At 36.5% G+C, this 9,937-nt stretch overlaps 1 protein-coding gene across 1 annotated transcript; it reads left to right on the top strand.

Annotated features, from left to right (window-relative positions):
- The first annotated feature begins 1,933 nt into the window (after positions 1-1,933).
- On the top strand, positions 1,934-9,086 carry LOC139900718 (telomerase reverse transcriptase). The gene is made up of 12 exons (XM_071883478.1): positions 1,934-2,236; positions 2,559-2,636; positions 2,743-2,808; positions 3,029-3,188; positions 3,397-3,617; positions 3,760-3,886; positions 3,970-4,114; positions 5,139-5,232; positions 5,417-6,376; positions 6,860-7,353; positions 8,092-8,364; positions 8,816-9,086. The coding sequence occupies exons 1-12, from the start codon at positions 1,934-1,936 to the stop codon at positions 9,084-9,086; spliced, it is 3,192 nt and encodes a 1,063-aa protein (XP_071739579.1).
- Positions 9,087-9,937: the final 851 nt, after the last annotated feature.

Raw genomic sequence — 9,937 nt, 5'->3', positions numbered from 1 at the left:
AAGAAATTCAAGTCCTGCTATGTTATATTGTTACTTTATGTTGATGACACATTGATTGCAGGATCGGATATGTTAAAAATCAACAGGTTGAAGAGAAAGTTGTCTCACGCGTTCGAGATGAAAGACTTAGGGGCTACTAAACGGATACTCGGAATGAGTATTGAAAGGAATCGGGTTAAAGGTACTTTAACTTTGTCTCAAACCAAGTATATCGAGAAAGTGTTAGAGCGGTTCAACATGATTGATTCAAAGGCAAGATCCGTGCCTTTAGGCGGTACTCTAAAGTTAACGAAAAGTCAAGCACCTACAACGGAAGTAGACAAAGAGGAGATGACTCAAATTCCATTTTGCGTCGGCAGTGGGTAGTATTATGTATGCACTGATTTGTTCAAGACCCGACATAGCTTATGCAGTGGGAGTAGTGAGTCGGTTTATGTCGAATCCGGGTGAAGAGCATTGGAAAGGAATAAAGTGGCTTTTGCGCTACTTGAAAGGTACTTCTAAAATGGGGTTGCAATTCACTAAAGGTGATTCCATTTTGAGAGGGTACGTGGATGCTGATTTGGGTGGTTGTGACGATTCGGGTAGAAGCACTATGGGGTATGTTTTCACGGTTGGCAAGACGGCGGTTAGTTGGATGTCTAAACTTCAAAGTTGTGTTGTGCTTTCAACAACAGAGGCCGAATATATGGCAGCAGCAAAAGCATGCAAAGAACTTGCATGGTTGAAGAATTTTATGTTGGAGTTGGGGCGAGTTCAACACGATTATGTTTTGTACTGTGATAATCAAAGTACTATTCACTTGGTGAAGAACCCGGTGTTTCATGGTCGTACGAAACACATAAAGCTAAGGTATCATAAAATTCGTGAACTCATTGAAGATGGTACTTTAGTTGTTAAGAAAATTCATGATACGGAGAATCCTGCTGATATGTGTACTAAGGTGGTTACGATCGGGAAGTTGAAGCTTTGTATAGCTTCAACTGGTCTTCTTGTTAACTGAAAATAGAAGACGTCGACTAGAGTGATAAAAGGGTTATTGATGTTAGATTTCGACAAGTAGTGTTAAAGACCTTGTATCGAAAGTCTGCTCTTCTAGCGATGTTGAGTTTGCGTGTCCCATGTTTGATTGGCGGTATGAAAGGTGGTTCGACGTTCTTGGTTGAAATGGTTAGCTTTGGGTTGACAATTGAGTTATGTTTTGACAATCTTCAAGTGGGAGATTGTTAGATGTGCGAAGAATATCAAAACAACAGGGGAGGCGCGTCGCGACTATCTCTACCGCGACGCGGCCTAGTGTATGAACAGGGGTCGAGTTTGGAGATTTTACTGTTTTGGATTTAGCCGTTGAGGCGCGCCGCGGCCACATCTAGCCGCGACGCGGCCCATGCCTGACAGGGAGGAAGTTTCCAGAATTGCTGTTTCTTGCTCCCTAAGTTGTTTATTTATTATAAATACATCTTATTGTAACCCTGTAACATATGCACGAAAATATCAATAAAAATCACTCTAGTTGGCCGTGAACTAAGCAATCAAACCGATTGCATATAACCACGTAATTTTTATGTCGTTTACGTTTCTTTACTTTATTCTTTCCGTTTGTCGCTTGTGGGATCACAATATTTTGATTAGTGATCGTTGTTGGGTCCATAAATGCCTAACATTTTGAACTGCATCGTTGTGTTGTTAGTCTAATGGGCACAAGGATACTACTTTTTTTAAATTCACATAAGATCGCCTCTTGCATATCACGTTGCGAAGGGAAAAGAAAGTTTTTACCAGCCATGTTCTCGAGTTTTGTCTAGAACGGCACTTGGTTTAGTCCGATCCCAAAATGCTTAAAAAAACAACCAAAAAAAAAAAAAAAACAAATTTTTAACCGTGGAGTAGCATCCGACTACAGTAAACCTCCGCTCTCTTTTTCCCCGCTTCAATGGCGAAAAAACGGCGAGTACCTGAAGTAGTATGGAAATTGTTCCGAAACCGAGCCCAAACCCTAGCTGAAACCATATTATCTTTGATCCATTCACCGTCACTGGCGAAGGTTCAATGCTGTTGCAAAGATAGCCGGAATTGTCTTCGTTGCTGCTGCGCCGGTGACCGTATGTCATTTCTTCTCCGAGAAGACGATCCTTCCGATTACCGGAATCTTCTCAACCTGTGCTTCATCGTCATCTCCGATAATGCACCTTCTCTTTCACATTTCGATCCTCAATCTCGCTGGTCTCAACTTGAGGTCTATCATTAGATATATCATATACCTATGTATATGTATCATCTATTTATATATCTTATTATGTGGTCAAATATGACTTATGTGTTTATAATTTGTGATGTCTATGCATTATTATGATGTGAATATGTGAATGTGATACGGATGAAATTTGGAGAAAATAATAATGTGACATGAATATGTAGTTGACTGATTAGGGCTTCAATTCCTGTGCAAAATCTGTTTAAATAAAATTGAATTGAATTTTATTTTATTTTGATTGAATGTTATAAGAAGTTTTTATGAATTTAATAAGACTGTATTGATCATTGATGGATATGTACAGATTGTTAGGAGGACAATTGAAATGATTTTACATGAGAATATATCTACAAAGAATGTGATATGCACAGGTTATAATAAGGTACGATATTGCTTCGAGTTCAGTAGATAAAAATGACTTGTATTGTAGTTTATGAGCTGCAGAATTATAATAATTCTAATTCTAATGAATATATTTATTTTGACAGCTTGATCGTTCCAGCATCATTTTAGAAGCTCTAACATCACCTTCATGGAGTCTGCTATTACAGAGGGTAATTCATATCTGTCTCTTTTGGTTGAGTTCTTGCAAAGTTTACAACAATATATAAACTAATGAAATGTTTCAAAAAGTGTTATGATCAATACATAACAGTTATGGTGAAATGAGTAAATTAGCAATCAATTTAGTAATTGCACAAAGGAGGTGACAACTCATTGGTTTCATATTTAATGTCGTCTATATAAGGGTTACTTCTTTTATTTTATTTGCAGGTAGGAGATGGCCTCATGGTTCATATACTGAGGTATTCGTCAATATTTGTGCCTCTGAATCTAAAGAAACATCATCAGGTAGCAGGATTTCCCATTGATAACTTGTGCTGGAAATTATTAAAGCATACGTCTGGGTCTAAGAATCAACAGCCTGCATTAGGTAACACACTTTATAGTATTGCTACAAATAATTACTTGACAACTAAGCTTGTTATTTTTCTTGACTTGTACTTTATTTTTTAAATATATTTGTTACCATATCCTTATTACGTGTTTCCTGTAAAGTTGTATTTTGATCAACATGAATATGTAGATGTTCATATCTTTATGATTTACAAGTTGCTGATCTTTATGTACATTAAATTCAGGTGATCCAGAGAGGTATCATGAAGTTATCCCTGTCTCCATGAACATTGATATGCCAGAAAGTTCCTTGAGTTGTCATGAAAATGCTCAAGATAACGTAGTTTTGTCTGTGGCTAAATTTCGGAAGCGATCGAGATTACATGCTCGACAGCACAGGCATAAACGTAGGAAGCTGTCATCGCAGAACATGTGTGATACAAACTGTTCCTTACCTGAGGAGAAGGTACTTAGTTTTTAAGTGTTGTGTGTGTGTGTGTGTTGATCCTTTTTGTTTTATTAAGTCTTAGATTGCTTTAATGTATTGCAATCAATATGAATGTTACAAAGTTGCAAGTTTAGCTTATAAAATAATAATATATACACAGATGAAATTCCCGTGCTCTTGTTGTTCAGTTTGGGAAAGAATGCAGAAACTTCCCAGTGAAGTTCAGATTAGTAAGCGATCAATGCTATATAAACTGGAACGTGGGTCATCAATTCTTCCCAATAAATGTATCCTTTCCAAGCTGTTGTCTCATCTGTATAGAACTTTATATTAAATGTTAATAGTATTATTGTGACCTTAAAAATGCTAGACATGTTAAATTTTCTGAAGCCAAATGTAGTCGGTGTGAGTGCTCTCATGAAAGAAGTTTTTGGGTTAAGTGATTCCAGCATAGCCGCTCATTCAAACGTATGCTCTCACAGAAATTACATTTGCACTTCTAAGACGACATGCCTGTAAGTGTAGCAATGATATATTTGTACATACCCATGGTTGTGTAATTAAATGGACTAATTGCATAAACAGGTAACCAACTTTACTCTGAACTTTATTTTAGTTAAAGTGTTGGGGTTTGTATAAACTATTGAAATGATATTCACAATGGAAGTATGTGCAACATTCGTTAAACCTTTCAAAAACATCCCACCAAAAATCAAACGAATGAGATTAAGAAACTAAGACATAAAAGAGTGAGTTCAAGACTACAACCTTTGATGCCTTAAACTTGAGAAGAAATAGATAGTAAAAAAAAATTAGGTACCAAATGAGCCTCCATCTATTGGTAATCCACGTGCGAGCAACAATCCAACACTAACCGAATGCTAGTTCTCCTCAACCCCTTGACAAGATTGAGAAAACGCATTTCTTCTAATTCGTGTTGTATATTAAACGGATAAGGTTCTGGTTATCCCGTGATTGATCCCGACCATTTCCTTGGCCATCCCAAGATATGTTGCCATTGGGGTTTGAACCTAAGACCCTCTTTTTTTTGAAAAAGGGGACGGTACCCCGGAGAATTTTATATCATCAAAACACTGTACCCTCTTTTTTTTTTTAACCTAAGACCCTCTTGAAGGCCTTAATCAATAGACTATCTTAGGATGGTTTAATTTGTGATGTATATTATCTTGTGTACATTATTAAACACCTTTCGCTTTTGGAAACACTAGTAATCTTTCATTGTGTGTTGGTTTCTATGACGGGAGAAAACTAGCAACTAAAACTAGTTTCTTATTTCTTATACATACAAAATACAGATTATATCTTTATAAACCATGCAACTAAACACTACACTAAGAGGGCACCACCTCTTGTGTGCTTTCCGTGTAAATTTGGCGAAAAGGGATTGCCTTATTCACCTCCTTACTTGTGTGCCATCATCACAAAGCATAATGTCTAGGGCACACATGTTGTATAAAAGGTTTAAATGCTCATGAGTTTTTCTATCCATTCTTATACTCCCCTGGTTTGTATATACAGATATCACTCTCTTCATAAGCTGCTTAAAATGCTTATACGGAGAGCAGCTCGTTGCTCACGTGAGAGGATACTTAATAAGCATATATTCATTAACGCCAATGAAGGCGAAAGCTCCCTCTCCGGGGTAAGTATTTGATGAAATAATTATCTATCCATCGTATCTATACGTTTCTTTTAGTCCCATGCCTCTTGATAATATCAGTTTTCCGTGGTTTTCTTAATGCTATTTAGTTACTACTCATCTGAGAATATCTCATTCATGTTCAATTGTGATACAGCATTGTTCAAAAAAGCAAGTGGTGTCATTTATATGGGCAGCGTGCAGGAGCATTGTTCCTCGCGAACTATTAGGAACCTCATTGAATAGCAGGGTTTTTAGGAAGAATATATCTAAGTTTATCAGGCTACGGATATACGAGAAGTTTTCCTTGCATCAATGTATGCATAAACTGAAAATATCAAATTTCCCGTTCTTATCAGATAAAAACTCTCTTTGCAACTTAAGTACAAAACGAGATATATTAAGAAGATGGATCTTTTGGTTTTTTACATACCTTGTAGTGCCATTGTTACAAGCTAACTTCTATGTAACTGAAAGTGAGCATGGAAAACTAGAAGTCTTCTATTACGAGAAATCACATTGGGAGAATCTAATGAAAAACTCCATATCATGCTTACAAGATCAGTCCTATAGCTTGTTAGATACAAAATCCGTTAAAAAGATTGTTAATTCTAGAACTTTCGGTTTCTCCAGAGTTAGATTCCGTCCAAAAGTTAACGGAATTCGTCCACTCGCTAATCTTAAATCATCATCGCGACTGAATTTAACATCCGCTAGTAAAGTTTTCAAGCCTGTTAATGTTGTTCTTCGAGATCTGCACGCTGCATTAAAAGACGTGCAAATTAAAAAACCAAAAACATTAGGGTCGTCAGTCTTCAGTTACAACGACGTGCACTTAAAGTTACGTGAGTTTTTATCTCGTCTTAAAAGTGGATCGAACAATTTGCCTTGTGTATATATGGTTGTGGCTGATGTTCAAAAAGCTTATGATTCAATTGTTCAAGATAAACTTCTTCACGTAATGAAAGATGTTATAACTGATGATCATCTTCTACATCAAACTAACCAAATTGTGTCATCAAATGGATTCATGAAAATCTGCCAACATATTAATATGTCTACAAAGTTTCGATCTCATGTTCATGCTCACTCATTTCACAGTGTCCTTGTTAATCAGGTATCACATATGTATCACACACATATATGCATCCGGTCATGCATACACACTACATATAGTCGTATACATACTTATATACAGTGTTGCAGAACTCGAAAGCACTCAGAGAGTACTTGGCGAGTACTCGGCAAAAAAAGTCTCCTGATTACTCAGTCCAATTACTTGGATTACTCGGTCAAACTTGGTCAAAGTCAAAACTCGGGAAAACTCGGTCCCATTACTTGGATTACTCGGTCAAACTCAGTCAAAACTTGGAATCACTCGGAAAATTGGTCAAAACTGGGTCAAAATCAGTCAAAGTCAGTCAAAGTCAAAATTGGTTAAAATCAGTCAAAGTCAGATTTGGTCAAAATCAGTCAAAGTCAAACTTGGTCAAAATCAGTCAAAGTCAAACTTGGTCAACATCCGAGTACTCTCAAAAAATACCCTACCGAGTAGTATTTTTGCAACCTTGCTTATATATTTGTACCTTGAATACTTCAGGGTAAAAGCAGAACAGCACGAAAAGAGGATCTTCATTTTAATCTTCAACAGCATGTCAAGTACAACGTGTTGCGTGTAAACAACAGTTTTTACCTGCAAAAAATTGGTATAACTCAAGGAAGTATTTTGTCTTCACTACTTTGCTCGATTTACTTGGGACACATGGAAAGTACAAAACTTGTTCCGTATCTAAATAAGGTTACCGAAACTGGAGTTTCAGACAGACAAGATTTGCTGCTTAGGTTTATTGACGACTTTCTTTTCATATCAACATCAAGAAAACAGGCTCTTGCGTTCTGTTCGAGGTTGGAAAGAGGATTCTGTGAATATAATTGTAACATGAACAAAGAAAAATTTGGTCTAAGTTTTGATGTTGACAAGAGTAGTCCTTCGTCAAATAGGCTGTATATTGACGGAAACGATAATAAGTTTATTCGGTGGAGTGGTTTGTTGATCAACTGTAAAACTCTAGAAGTTCAGGCAGATTACACAAGGTTTTCCTTCGACAAATTGCTCACTATACTAACTTTGCACCATGTTTAATTACTAAGATGCCCCTGTAGTTGTATACGCAGGAGTATTTATAATTTTTTATATGCCTGGCAAACGGGTCGGGTCGGGTTGAGTCGAGACCCAAATGGGTTTGGGTCAAAACGTGTCATGGGTCGAAACGGGTCAGAATTTAAATGGTCAAACGGGTTGGGTTGGGTCTGAGTGGGTCGAGACCCAAACGGCTTGGGTCGGGTCGAGAACCATTTTGTTCAATAAAATTATAGTTTTAAATATTTTTTTTATCATTTTTATTATTTTATTATTTTTTATTTTATTTTGAAAAATTACATCGTGCAATATCCAGAATTTTACAGCTCGACCCGTTGGACCCGTCTCTATTTGTTGGACTTGGTGGATTTGAACTCGATCGACCTATTTCTTATTTTTTTGTCTAAGACCCAATATGTTTTAAAAAGCTCATTGGACCAATTTTTAGGGATGCGAATCTCAAAAACTGGAAACTTTACAACTCGACCCGTTTGATCCATATGCAAGACCCATTAGACCCAGATTGAGCACTTTGGGTTTGGTTTGCCAGGTATAGTATTTTAGTAATTTTTCCTTTTTGTTCGTTTACTTTTTTCCTCAGTGAAACGGGGCCCACACACACCTCGTTTCTTACAATGGAGAGTCATGTTATAATAAACTTCTGCTATATATTTATAATTTTGGTGCAATAGGTACCTGGATGGTCATTTAAGGTCAACTCTCACAGTCTGTTGGCAAGGGAATCCGGGTCATCATTTCAAGGATAAAATCTGTGATTACTTGCGACCCAAATGTCATGCTATTTTTTACGATTCACATATCAACTCTGCAGCTGTCGTTCGATTAAATATCTATCAAACATTCCTGCTTTGCGCAATGAAGTTCCACTGTTATTTGTGTGATTTACTTGACACCTGTTGTTTTGACTCAGGATCTCATATGGCCATTATCCACAACTCTATCAGGTACGGAGTAATAAATATGGGCACTGACTCCATTAATCAACTATCGTATATATTTTGTGAACATAGATCGTAGTCAGTGATGTAAACGGCAGCCGTGTCGGCCGACTAGTTAGGTCAACTGCAAAAAGTTGGGTCAAAAACGTCTAATAAGTCGGTCAACGCTAAAAAGTCGGGTTAAAGTCATTCGAAGTCAAGGTTAGTCAAAGTTAGGTCAAGTTTTTAATATTTTCTATACTTAGATTGTGTACCCTATACATATGTTTGATATATATATGTGTAATATATTTATGTTAAATATATATTACTAAAAGTCAACATTAGCCAGTGTCCGACTCGACCCTGACTCGACCGACTAGTTGTTTCAAAGTCCCGACCGATTCGTCTTCGTCTCGCGATTTTTCCAACCTTGATTGTAGTTAAGTAATTGTAATGATTGTACACATTATCTCAGGTATATGTATAAGCTTATGAAAAAGCGGATGTACTCGGTTGATGTTGATACTAGTTTAAGGCCGATTCTTAAAGTGAAAAAGAGAGAAGTGGAATGGCTTGGATTAACAGCATACTTTGAAGTCTTAAAGCGAAAACAATCGAGATACAAAGAGTTACCATCTTTGTTGAAATTCAAGTTGAAGCCGCTTAATGTAGAAATGGTCTCACCTGCCTTAAAGTTTGCTGCTGACAAGTCTAATTCTTCTGTACTATGGAAAATCAAGTATTGAATGTTCGAAAGTACACTTTTATGATTGATCCTATTCGATGATTTTGTAGACATTAACTGTGAAAACATCACCAGCTTATACTTTTCCCTTGGTTGGACAAAACATAAGGGTATTTTGTTTGTTTTGTTATAATTCAGTAGGCTTATAACTACCTTTAGTGACGTGTTATAATTCAGTAGGCTTATAACTACCTTTAGTGACGCGGTTTGTGACTGTGGACTATTGATAATTATTAGAAGATATAAAGAGAGAGAGAGAATATATATGAAATATATATGTAAGAATGGTGCACTGAGTGATTACATTTGATTACATATTTATACTACAAATTTTACTGTGCAAATATGTGAAATAGTAATATCCGTGATCATCCACTTGCTTTATCATTATTCATGAATTTGATCATTCACTTGATTTGTCTTTATCATAACACTCCCCCTTGGATGACAAATTTTATTAAAGAGTAACTAGTACTGACTCGTTAAAAACCTTGCTAAAGAAAAACCCAGTGGGATAAAAACTTTAGCCAAGGGAAAAAGAGTGCAGCATAAAGTTGACTCCCCCTCAAGTAGACATCGTTGATCTTTTACATCTTACATCTTTTGAACATGCCTCATGCCAATATTGTGAATTTGCGTTCTAAAAATAGCAGTTGGAAGTACTTTGGTGAAAAGATCGGCAGAGTTTTTGCTGGATTGAACATATCTCATTTCAATCTGGTTGTCTTTGATGAGATATTGAGTATATGAGAAAAATCTAGGAGGTATGTGTTTTGTTCGGTCACTTTTGATATACCATTCTTTCATCTGTGCTATGCGAGCTGCATTATCTTCATAGATAGTTGTTGGACT

Source organism: Rutidosis leptorrhynchoides, chromosome 3, assembly GCF_046630445.1.
Source record: "Rutidosis leptorrhynchoides isolate AG116_Rl617_1_P2 chromosome 3, CSIRO_AGI_Rlap_v1, whole genome shotgun sequence".
Taxonomy (NCBI): Eukaryota; Viridiplantae; Streptophyta; class Magnoliopsida; order Asterales; family Asteraceae; genus Rutidosis; species Rutidosis leptorrhynchoides.
Note: the sequence above shows the minus strand (reverse complement) of the source record. Positions and strands in the feature narration are given on the sequence as shown.

What these genes read in the sequence shown, in the direction of transcription:
- LOC139900718 (XM_071883478.1), top strand. Translation starts at nt 1,934, where the DNA reads ATGGCGAAAAAACGGCGAGTACCTGAAGTAGTATGGAAATTGTTCCGA. An exon ending in ACAGTGTCCTTGTTAATCAG is followed by an intron (nt 6,377 to 6,859) that starts GTATCACATATG and finishes TGAATACTTCAG; the next exon opens with GGTAAAAGCAGAACAGCACG. An exon ending in ATTATCCACAACTCTATCAG is followed by an intron (nt 8,365 to 8,815) that starts GTACGGAGTAAT and finishes ACATTATCTCAG; the next exon opens with GTATATGTATAAGCTTATGA.